Below are 12500 nucleotides of genomic sequence, written 5' to 3'. Positions count from 1 at the left end.
ATATCTTTCTGATAATCTGTTTAGCGTTGACAAGGAGACATGAGTAATTGAGTTTGTCAGTCATTATTTTGTTTTCTTCTGTTTTTTCTTCTGTTTAGCGTTGAAAAGATTAGTAATGTAATTTGAGTCGCATAAGTAATTGGGGTTTTCGATTTAACTTTCTTCCCATTATTTTCTTCACCTATTTGGCGTTGAAAAGGAGACTGATTCAATTTGTTTCGCATCAGTAATCGGGCTTCCTAATGTTAGTTTTTTCTTTGCCTCCTTTTTTACTGGATATGTTAAGCGTTGAAAAGAAAAAGTGATTCAATTTGTGTTGCATCAGTAATCGGGCTTTTCAATTTCAGTTTTTCAGTTGCCTCCTTTTTTTCTGGATATCTGTTTAGCGTTGAAAAGATTAGTCATGTAATTTGAGTCGCATAAGTAATTGGGGTTTTCGATTTAACTTTTTTCCCAATTTTTTTCTTCACCTATTTGGCGTTGATGAGGAGGCTGATTCAGTGTGTCGCTTCAGTAATCGAGCTTCCCAATTTTAGTCTTTTCTTTGCCTCTTTTTTCTGGATATGTTTAGCGTTGAAAAGAAAAGTGACTCAATTTAGGCATCATGTCGTTAGTTTTATTTCCCTTCCTCTCTTCAGGCGGTGTTGGTTAATCCCAGTGTTTGTGTGTGTGACTGATAATTGAGTTCCTCCCGAAAGTGACCCCTCTTTCGGCCTCCTCTTTGGATTCTTTTTGGGAGCAGCGAGTAGCGGGCTTTTTTTTATTATTGTTTCCTTTTTTTGTGTGCCCTTGAGCTGTCTCCTTTGCTGTAGAAGAAAATGCTCGAATCGTTTACTACTTCCGTTCTGTATTGCTCATCATGTATCTCTCTCTTTCTCTTTCTTAGGCAGTAGTTTTTTCCCCTCTTCTGTTCTTCAGTAATCAGGTTTTCCAGTCATATTTTCCCTTTTATATTTTTCGCCGATATTAGTTTACCGTTGAAAAGGAGCAGTGAGTCAGTAATCGTGTTTCCCAATATTTTCTTTTCTTTTCCATATTTTCCGATACACGTTCAGCGTTGGAAAAGGGCAATGCTTCAACAGAGGTCGCTTGAGTAATTGGGGTTCTCAATTTAACTTCTTTTCCATTCCTGCTTTAAGGAAACTACATGTGATCAGAATGAGTCTGAGGAGGAAAGACCAATGGAGTGGCGTGCGGTGGAGTCGTAACCTTCCTATAAACAAGTGCTTCTCTTAGTACGGCTCATGGCCTAGGAATCAGCGTTGAAGAGGATGTTTAATTTCTGTCGCATGAGTAATCGGTTTCACTCCGTCCCCCCTTCCTTTACCTGGACATTCCGTAAGGGTCTTGAATCCACTGCGTTTAAACGTCGGCCAAAAAAAAAAAAAAAAAAAAAAAAAAATCTGATCTCATTTGACATCACGGAGCAGCTGGGATTTCCAGTGATCTTTTTTCTTGTTCGGGTTCACTGACCTCACCTTCACCTTCCCTCCCTGGTGGCTCCGATGCTACTCACCCTGATGGTTGGTTAGTCAGTCAGTATGTCAGTCACTCAGTTGCTATTATTATTATTAACATTTTTTTTTTTGCGTTCCCCTTATGGTGCCGGAAGCCTTTCTTGGTGGGGCCTACTGGTCAGCCCCAAAAGGTTCTGGCGCAGGCTGGTGTATTGAGTGGCGCCATCCAGTTGTCGGTTAACCGGGTAGGCGGGCAGTTAGTTAATTAGTTAGTGTCAGTTAATCAGTCAGTTAGTTAGTCAGTTAGTTTGTTTGCCAGTTAGTTAATCAGGCAATATTAGGCATGCTTTCTCTCTCTCTCTCTCTCTCTCTCTCTCTCTCTCTCTCTCTCTCTCTCTCTCTCTCTCTCTCTCTCTCTCTCTCTCTCTCTCTCTCTCTCTCTCTCTCTCTCTCTCTCTCTCTCTCTTTTTCCCTCCCCCCTCTCTCTCTTCCGGTCTTGGGTTTTTCCATAGTTTCTACCTCAATAACGCCTGGGGCTGATTAGTTTTTTTTATCAGCCTTCTTTTTTCCCCTTAAGGCGTTGTAGGACGTTGTAGGTTACTTCAAAAGACTGTAAGTTCATTTAGGGTCGCTTACATGTATTGTTTGGTCCATGGATTCTGCGTATTAGGGTATTTTCCATAGTCCTCTACCTCACTTTATATCTTCTTTCTCATTCTCATTCAAGTATTCTATCGTTTGTTTTCCTTCTCTTCCCTTCCTCTCTTCTAGCGCTGTTGGATAAGCCCAGTCTCTTACATTCATTAAAAACATAAGAACATAAGAACGTGGGAGTCTGCAAGAGCCCTTTGAGCCTAAGCTGCCGTGAATCTATCCCCACCTATTATCACTGTCCATGAATTTATCTAATCTATTTTTGAATGTGACAATTGTATTGGCACTCACCACATGACTGCTCATCCTGTTCCACTCATCTACCACTCTGATAGTAAACCAATTTTTGCCTATGTCCCAGTTGAATCTGAATTTATCCAGTTTAAACACATTACTTCGTGTCCTACCCGGTTCTCTTATCAACAGAATCTTATGAATATCCCCCTTATTAAAGCCCTTCATCCATTTATAAACCTCGATCATGTCTCCACGCACCCTTCACCTTTCTAGAGAATGCAAGTTTAACTGTTTGAGTCTTTCCTCGTATGGCAAGTTTCTTAACCCCTGAATCATCTTAGTCATCCTCCTCTGCACCGATTCCTACATTTTGATACCCAGATGACCAGAACTGAACCGCATAGTCAAGATAAGGTCTAACTAATGATATATATATTTTGAGGAAGCCTTCGGCGCTTCTGTTGCTTACACTCCTTGAAATAAATCCCAGTACCCTGTTTGCTCGATTTCTAGCTTGAATGCATTGTGCCCTTGGACGGAGATCAGAGCTCACTAAGACCCCTAAATCCCTCTCGCACCCATGCTTATGAGAGTGTCATTTAAGCAATAGTTATGTGAGGGGTTGTTCCTACCTACACTCAGAATACTGCACTTCTCTACATTGAACTCCATCTGCCATTTATCCGCCCAGTCATACAATCTGTTTAGTTCATCCTGGAGAATACTAGCGTCCTGATCCGACTCAATTACTCTACCGATCTTGGTATCATCTGCAAACTTACTGACATCACTACTAATTCCTGTATCTAAGTCATTTATATAAATAATAAACAAAAGTGGACCTAATACCGAACCTTGTGGGACCACACTCGTAACACATCCCCAGTCAGATCTTTTACCATTGATTTGCACTCTTTGCTTTCTCTTGCTTAGCCACGCCTTGATCCAGTTCAAAACTTTACCCTCTACTCCGTGAGCCTGCAATTTAAGCAACAGTCGTTGGTGAACTTTGTCAAACGCTTTACTAAAATCAAGATAGATTACATCTCACCTCGTGTCTTTTTTTTTCTCTCTCTTTTGGGTATTATGTCGTTTGTTTTATTTCCCTTCCTCTCTTCAGGCGGTGTTGGTTAATCCCAGTCTCTTGCGTGCTCTTGATCAGCAGCATCTTTCTCTTTCTCTCTTTTAGGCAATCGTTTTTTTTCCCCTCTTTCAATCTTCAGGCGTTGTTGGTTATTCCTAGTTTGTGCGTGTGTGTGTTTGTGTGATTGTTAATGCTCGGATCGTTTACTACTTCCGCTCTTTATTGCTCACCATGTATCTCTCTCTTTCTCTTTCTTAGGCAATAGTTTTTTTTCCCCTCTTCTGTTCTTCAGGCGTTGTTGGTTATTCCTAGTTTGTGTGTGTGTGTGTATGTGTGTGTGTGTGTGTGTGTTTTGTAATTAAGTTCAAAACGTTTCACTCCGGCCTTTATCGCTGTGGGCTATTTCCTGAGGTCACGTTTTGTCCTCCTTTCCTCCTACTTCACTCCATTCCTACCCCATGAGCCGTACTAAGAGAAGCACTTGTTTAGGAAGGTTATGCGCCACCTCACGCCACTCCATTGTTCTTTCCTACTCTAACTCATTCTTATCACATGTAGTTTCCTTAAAGCAGTTAGCCTATTAAAACTCATTGCAGCTTTAGTATTCTGTGTTTAAAGAGGATCCGGCTAGCTTGAGGATGCTGTATAGTACGAGGAGATTCTGGAACCATATTCTCAATCCTTTCGTTACACACTTCGTCACACTCGCCGCTCATACCCTCACATTTGATAGTTTTTTCGTAGGCGTTTTGGGCATTTCCAGAGGTACTTTTATGACCCTGGTGGTAGTCTGACCCTTCCTCTGTACTATGAACGTGAAAAAAAGACCATATTCTCAATCCTTTCGTTACACGCTTCGTCACACTCGCCGCTCATACACTCACATTTGACAGTTTTTTCGTAGGCGTTTTGGGCATTTCCAGAAGTACCTTTATGACCCTGGTGGTAGTTTGACCCTTCTTCTGTACCTATACACTCATATTTGACAGTTTTTCGTAAGCCTTTTGGGCATTTCCAGAAGTGCCTTTATGACCCTGGTGGTAGTTTGACCCTTCTTCTGTACCATGAACGTGAAAAAACACTCATGAAAACTCGATTAATCTCCTTTTCGGCCTTTGGAAATAATTAACTTAAGAGGAAGCGTCTGAAAATACCGACCTTGGCGTCTTGGAATACGTACTGTCGCTCCCGTGTTTGATTTATGGAGTCGTTAGTTTTGGATGCCTGTCTGTCTCACTTTCTCACATAACACCTTTAGAACATGTACTGTATAATCATATCCTAATTATCCTTGCATCTTTGTTCTTTGGGGCCGTACTCTGACATTCTCGCAGGTGGAAGCGATACCGATCCTGGCGTCTTGGAATGCGTACTGTCGCTCCCGTTAGATTTATGGAGTCGTTAGTTTTGGATGCTTCTCTGTCTCTCTCACATGACAAAGACACCTTCAGAACATGTACTGTATAATCATAGCCTTGCTCCTTTGTTCTCCGGGGCCGTACTCTGACATTCTCGCGTACCGTGTCTTTAACCTTTTCTCGGTCGCGTCTCAGCTGCTGGGCGTGACACATGTTTCCTGCACCCCGAGAACCAGCTCATTGTCCCTCTTGGCTTTCCCACGGAGGCACGAGGACAATGCTTGGTTACCTCAGCGCCCCTGTTTTGTGGTGACATTCCGGGCGGGGCGCGTCTTCCTGTACGTAGCTTGAGATGAACGCGGTGTTGCCTTGAACCTGTGTGTTGGGGGTGGAGGGGGGGGTGAGGAGGTTGTGTGTACGTGTGGGTGATGGGATGGGAAGGGTTGAGTGTGTGTGTGTGTGTGTGTGTGTGTGTGTGTGTGTGTGTGTGTGTGTGTGTGTGTGTGTGTGTGTTTACTTTTTTTTCTGGTGTCTGGCGTCGTAAAGGGGGCGCATTCAATCGTGTCGCATTAGTAACCCGGGTTTTCCAATCATATTCCTTTCTCTTTCCATTTTTTTTTATAACTTTTAAGCGTTGCGTGTGTGTGTGTGTGTGTGTGTGTGTGTGTGTGTGTGTGTGTGTGTGTGTGTGTGTGTGTGTGTGTGTGTGTGTGTGTGTGTGTGTGTGCAATCTCGTTTCTTTGGTACAGGCAAGAATCTGTCAATACTCTCACACATTCTTTTCATTCTTCTTGTTCTGTGGCGGGATTCTTAGCGGGACGTGTCTGTTTGTCTGTCTGTCTTTCCTCTTTCTTCAAGTTGAACGTGTTGCCTTGAATGTCTGTCTGTCTCTGCGTGCGTGCGTGCGTGCGGGTTCTCGCGTTTTTGTGGTGCAAGGAGGAACAAAAATCTGTGAATTATTACGAGCTTCTCATTCTTTTGAAGTATTTCTTAATTATATCCTGCGGTGCTGTTGGGGCGTGCATATTAGGCGCCACGTTATCTCTGGGGGACCGAATCCCTCTTGTAATAGGTAAAGCAATGCAATATTAAGCCTTATTAAGTATACTTTGTGGTGTCTCTGGGCCAGGCATCTCAGGGGGCAAATTGTCTGTGGGGGACCGAATGCCTTTCCATAATAAGTAAATCAATGTAATGTAGTCAATTTCAATGTTTCATAATATCATAGGATGGGGCACGTGGGAGGCTCAGAGGGGAAGGGGGGATAACATTGCTCTGGAAAGGCCCTGACATCCCCCTACCCCCCATAACTACAGTAAATTTTGGAGCATGCGTTATATCTGCGCTTGGCCTTGGTGCTCATCTCCGTCGCGTTAGCCCTTGAGCCTGATTATATCATCTATTGTTGTCAGTCTGTTTCGCAATTTGTGGTATTTAGCTAATAGGTTACGGCAGTTAGGGTCGAGTGACTGATTGTGTTTTGTCTGAATCTTATTTTTTGTGGGTCGTGTTTGTAAATAGTGAGTTGCGTAACAAGGAAGGGCTGCTTCTTTGTCTTGAGGCGGGCTTGACCACATGATCTTCCGTTCTTCTTTTTTTTATTCGCTGTGAGTCATCGGTAATCGTTGTGTTCATTTATTTTAGTTTGTTTTGATTTTGGAACACAACAGAAATTTCTTAATAATGTGATACTTTTCCTGGTTATGTGTAACTCGTTCTCGCTCTGTCATTGGAAAGAGTTTTATTGTTTTAGTTTGATTTGAGTTTGAAGCACCACAGAACCTTTCTTTATCATATTTTTCCTCCGTGTTTTCGTGATTGTTTCCTTAATTATATAGAGCTTTGGGGATGTTTCCTTAATTATATAGAGTTTTGGGGATGTTTCCTTAATTATATAGAGTTTTGGGGGGGTTTCCTTAATTATATAGAGTTTTGGGGGTGTTTCCTTAGATATATAGAGTTTTGGGGGGGTTTCCTTAATTATATAGAGTTTTGGGGGTGTTTCCTTAATTATATAGAGTTTTGGGGGTGTTTCCTTAATTATATAGAGTTCTGGGGGTGTTTCCTTAATTATATAGAGTTTTGGGGGTGTTTCCTTAATTATATAGAGTTCTGGGGGTGTTTCCTTAATTATATAGAGTTTTGGGGGTGTTTCCTTAATTATATAGAGTTTTGGGGGTGTTTCCTTAATTATATAGAGTTCTGGGGGTGTTTCCTTAATTATATAGAGTTTTGGGGTGTTTCCTTAATTATATAGAATTTTGGGGGTGTTTCATAATTATATAGAGTTTTGGGGTGTTTCCTTAATTATATAGAGTTTTGGGGGTGTTTCCTTAATTATATAGAGTTTTGGGGGTGTTTCCTTAATTATATAGAGTTCTGGGGGTGTTTCCTTAATTATATAGAGTTTTGGGGTGTTTCCTTAATTATATAGAATTTTGGGGGTGTTTCCTTAATTATATAGAGTTTTGGGGGTGTTTCCTTAATTATATAGAGTTTTGGGGGTGTTTCCTTAATTATATAGAGTTTTGGGGGTGTTTCCTTAATTATATAAAGTTTTGGGGGTGTTTCCTTAATTATATAGAGTTTTTTTGGGGTGTTTCCTTAATTATATAGAGCTTTGGGGATGTTTCCTTAATTATATAGAGTTTTGGAGGTGTTTCCTTAATTATATAGAGTTCTGGGGGTGTTTCCTTAATTATATAGAGTTTTGGGGGTGTTTCCTTAATTATATAGAGTTTTGGGGGTGTTTCCTTAATTATATAGAGTTCTGGGGGTGTTTCCTTAATTATATAGAGTTCTGGGGGTGTTTCCTTAATTATATAGAGTTCTGGGGGTGCTTCCTTAATTATATAGAGTTCTGGGGGTGTTTCCTTAATTATATAGAGTTCTGGGGGTGTTTCCTAAATTATATAGAGTTTTGGGGGTGTTTCCTTAATTATATAGAGTTTTTGGGGGTGTTTCCTTAATTATATAGAGCTTTGGAGATGTTTCCTTAATTACATAGAGTTTTTGGGGTGTTTCCTTTATTATATAGAGTTCTGGGGGTGTTTCCTTAATTATATAGAGCTTTGGGGGTGTTTCCTTAATTATATAGAGTTTTTGGGGGTGTTTCCTTAATTATATAGAGCTTTGGAGATGTTTCCTTAATTATATAGAGTTTTGGAGGTGTTTCCTTAATTACATAGAGTTTTTGGGGTGTTTCCTTTATTATATAGAGTTCTGGGGGTGTTTCCTTAATTATATAGAGCTTTGGGGGTGTTTCCTTAATTATATAGAGCTTTGGGGGTGTTTCCTTAATTATATAGAGTTTTGGGGGTGTTTCCTTAATTATATAGAGCTTTGGGGGTGTTTCCTTAATTATATAGAGCTTTGGGGGTGTTTCCTTAATTATATAGAGCTTTGGGGGTGTTTCCTTTATTATATAGAGTTTTGGGGGTGTTTCCTTAATTATATAGAGTTTCGGGGGTGTTTCCTTAATTATATAGAGTTTTGGGGGTGTTTCCTTAATTATATAGAGTTTTGGGGGTGTTTCCTTAATTATATAGAGTTTTGGGGGTGATTCCTTAATTATATAGAGTTTTGGGGGTGTTTCCTTAATTATATAGAGTTTCGGGGGTGTTTCCTTAATTATATAGAGTTTTGGGGGTGTTTCCTTAATTATATAGAGTTCTGGGGGTGTTTCCTTAATTATATAGAGTTCTGGGGGTGCTTCCTTAATTATATAGAGTTCTGGGGGTGCTTCCTTAATTATATAGAGTTCTGGGGGTGCTTCCTTAATTATATAGAGTTTTGGGGTGTTTCCTTAATTATATAGAGTTTTGGGGGTGTTTCCTTAATTATATAGAGTTCTGGGGGTGCTTCCTTAATTATATAGAGTTCTGGGGGTGTTTCCTTAATTATATAGAGTTTTGGGGGTGTTTCCTTAATTATATAGAGTTTTGGGGGTGTTTCCTTAATTATATAGAGTTTTGGGGGTGTTTCCTTAATTATATAGAGTTCTGGGGGTGCTTCCTTAATTATATAGAGTTCTGGGGGTGTTTCCTTAATTATATAGAGTTCTGGGGGTGTTTCCTTAATTATATAGAGTTTTGGGGGTGTTTCCTTAATTATATAGAGTTTTGGGGGTGTTTCCTTAATTATATAGAGTTTTGGGGGTGTTTCCTTAATTATATAGAGTTTTGGGGGTGTTTCCTTAATTATATAAAGTTTTGGGGTGTTTCCTTAATTATATAGAGTTTTGGGTGTGTTTCCTTAATTATATAGAGTTTTGGGGGTGTTTCCTTAATTATATAGAGTTTTGGGGGTGTTTCCTTAATTATGTAGAGTTTTGGGGGTGTTTCCTTAATTATATAAAGTTTTGGGGGTGTTTCCTTAATTATATAAAGTTTTGGGGTGTTTCCTTAATTATATAGAGTTTTGGGTGTGTTTCCTTAATTATATAAAGTTTTGGGGGTGTTTCCTTAATTATATAGAGTTTTGGGTGTGTTTCCTTAATTATATAGAGTTTGGGGGTGTTTCCTTAATTATATAAAGTTTTGGGGGTGTTTACTTAATTATATAAAGTTTTGGGGGTGTTTCCTTAATTATATAAAGTTTTGGGGGTGTTTCCTTAATTATATAAAGTTTTGGGGGTGTTTCCTTAATTATATAAAGTTTTGGGGGTGTTTCCTTAATTATATAGAGTTTTGGGGGTACATTTTTTTACTACAGGGGGCAACTCAAGGGCAACAAAAAGAAAGTGTAGAAAAAGAAAACCCGCAAATCTGTTATATTCATGTACTTTGTTTTGAGTTTAAACCCCGACAGAATTTTGCATCATGATGTTTTTTTCTGCATGTTTTCGTGATGTTCCTTAATGTATATCTGGGTATTTTTGAGACTATATCGTCACCCTCATAAAATAATTGCCTAAGTCATTTTTCTGCGATATCCAGGTTTTTCTCTACATTAATTTTTTAACATGCGACTGCCATTTTTGTATAGTTGCCTTCGTCATTCAGGGTTTGAGTGTTCTAGAATTGGCCTTTTCGTTTCTGCCTCAATCTTAAGCCAAATGAGATAATGACAGTTCTTTTTTCATTTCCTGTAAAGTAGAAAATAATGACTTAGACGGTTTGTTTACGAAGCTGACGATATTTTACTTAGTTTGAATCTGAACCGCCACACGATCCTGCATAATCATGTTTTTTTCATCCGCGTTTTCATGACGGTTTCCATTATATATATATATATATATATATATATATATATATATATATATATATATATATATATATATATATATATATATATATATTTTTTTTTTTTCTTTTTTTCTGGGTATTTCCACGATTTATTTCCCTCCGTGAGTCAGAGTCGAGGCAACCAAAAGCGAATAATACTTTGAAAAACATAATAAGAATCACCTCTGCGAGTGTACGAGTCCCTTCAGAGGTCTGTCGGATCAGCGGCCGCGACAACCCGTCTCCCTTTGTCGACCTCCGCGCGTGTGTGACTCAGCGGGTTCATGAAACGAGTATTTTTTCCTCATCATATTTCTTACACTTCTTTTTCCTATTGTCATGAGTTTCTGTATGTATGTATGTGTGTATGTGTGTATGTGAGTATTTATATGGGGGGAGGGGAGAGGGTCTGGGTTTGTGTGTGTGTGTGAGAGAGGGGGGCTGTGTGTGTGTGTGTGTGTGTGTGTGTGTGTGTGTGTGTGTGTGTGTGTGTGTGTGTGTGTGTGTGTGTGTGTGCATGACATTACCCTTCCCTCCCTCCCTTCCTCCCTCCCTCCCTCCCTCCCTCCCCCCTGGATGATGGGAAGAAGGGATGACCTACAGCAATATAAAGTGCCTTGCCTCGCCCTGTCCTCACCTCAGTCCGTGTGTGTCTGTGTGCCCGTGTTTTACTCCGTGTCCTTGGCCTTCTCCGTATGCCCTGTGAGTGTGTCGTTCTACAGAGGTTCAGTTTTTCTCAAGGGTGGACTTGGATACGTCTGGTTCTAGTAATGTCATGTGTTTTGTTTCACCTTGTTTCTCCCTTATTCTGTGTGTGTGTGTGTGTGTGTGTGTGTGTGTGTGTGTGTGTGTGTGTGTGTGTGTGTGTGTGTGTGTGTGTGTGTGTGTGCGTGTGTGTGTTTTATGTCTTCCTGTTTCTTTTTTATGTGTGTGTTTACTCTCACTCTCATCTTGCTCCCTTTATTTTCCTCTCCCAAACACTCCCTCATGCCCTCCTTCTCTCACCTTGTCACCTTCTTTCACATTCTTCTCTCACCTTCTTACCTCCCTCCTCCTCCTCCTCCTCCCTCACGCACTGTACAAACCTTACCCTCACCTTGCTCACCCTCCCCTCCCCTCACAAGCCTCCTCTCTCGTGTTCTCTTCCTCCCCGTGCTCATCCTCACCTCTCCCTCCCAAGCCTCCTCTTCTCGCGTTAGTTTCCTCTCCGTGCTCATCTTCCCCCCTCCCTCACAAGTCTCCCCCTCACGTGTTCTCTCCCTCCCTCCAGCTGTCGCTCGCCCCGCCTAGGAGGGGAAGCAAGGGCCGACACCTCGTGGGTCCCTAGTGAAAGGTTAGCCCCGACAACAGTGCATGACCGATAGTAGTAACGAGGCGTAGATGCATGACGGGGGCAACGCATGACTCGTAGTATTAAAGCATGAACCGTATTAACAATGAAGGAAAAGTAGTAGAAGTAGTAGAAGTAGTGGTAGTAGTATCTGTAGTGCATGACCAATATTTGTAACAAGGCGCATATGCATGACTCGTAGTACTAAAGCAATAACACTAACAATGAAGGAAAAAGTAGTAGTAGTAGTAGTAGTATATGTAATGCATGATCAAAGCGTAAATTCATGACACGTAATAATGGCTCAGGAACAATGCATGACTGGTAGAAGTAAAGTAATAATAATAATAACATTTAGTAGTAGTAGTAGTAGTAGTAGTAGTAGTAGTAGTAGTAGTAGTAGCAGTAGCAGTATCCGTGATGCATGGCCATTTTATTACTAGGAAGACTTTTCTGCATGACTCATCCCAAGGCCACAGTAACACCTTCAAGGCCACGCACATGACTTGCAGCACACGGCTACAAAACTTTACCTCTTGTGCATGAATGAGCGCCAAGCCGTTAACAAAGCTTACCCGCATGACTTTTGGTGGCAAGCCATGCACACAGAGTAGGCGTAGAGCAAGGCAAATAATCTTCTCTAGGCCGCGTGCATGACTTGCAACTCCATCCCAGCCTTATTGCATGACTCGTGCCGCCAGCAAGGCCAAAGACTCGTGGACAATTGCCAAGGCCGTGTGTGTGGCTGCCTGGCGCACCACAAGGCTGGGCTGCATTGTACGACTTTTATATGCATGGTCGTGTTGCCAAGTGCATTATTCTTATGTAAGTTACGACTGCTTGCATGACTTGTTATTATTACTCCTTATTATGTCAATGCCAAGTTCATGACCTGGCTTGGTGCTGAGTAAGGCTGACTAGACCTTAGTGTTGACCTTATAGCCATTGTCAAGGTGCAGGTAAGTCTGTGAGGCAGGTGTTTGCTCATTGCCTTGTTCTTGGGTAGCGGAGGGAGGCCAAGAGGGATGAACTAGCTGCTACAGAGGAAAGTAAACAGTGAAAGAAGCTGAAACATATTGATGCCCCTCTCCTGAAGTGGTAGGAAGGAGGAAATGCTCGAAAAGTAAATAGGAAAAGAAAAAAAGTACCGTTGTG

General features: G+C 40.9%; 1 protein-coding gene across 4 annotated transcripts in view; it reads left to right on the top strand.

The window, feature by feature from the left end:
- The window catches only part of LOC127003349 (proton channel OtopLc-like), a 104197-nt gene that overhangs the window by 30214 nt on the left and 61483 nt on the right, over positions 1 to 12500 (top strand). For 2 of the 4 annotated variants that reach the window (XM_050869873.1, XM_050869874.1), the window contains exon 2: positions 11286 to 11348. The exons of the other annotated variants lie outside the window; for them this stretch is intronic. In XM_050869873.1, the coding sequence (XP_050725830.1) occupies positions 11286 to 11348 (63 nt within the window). The remainder of the gene's footprint in view (positions 1 to 11285; positions 11349 to 12500) is intronic. 4 annotated transcript variants of the gene reach the window in all.

This window comes from Eriocheir sinensis, chromosome 25, assembly GCF_024679095.1.
Source record: "Eriocheir sinensis breed Jianghai 21 chromosome 25, ASM2467909v1, whole genome shotgun sequence".
Taxonomy (NCBI): Eukaryota; Metazoa; Arthropoda; class Malacostraca; order Decapoda; family Varunidae; genus Eriocheir; species Eriocheir sinensis.
The sequence above is the reverse complement of the archived record's forward strand: the minus strand, read 5'-3'. Positions and strand labels throughout refer to the sequence as shown.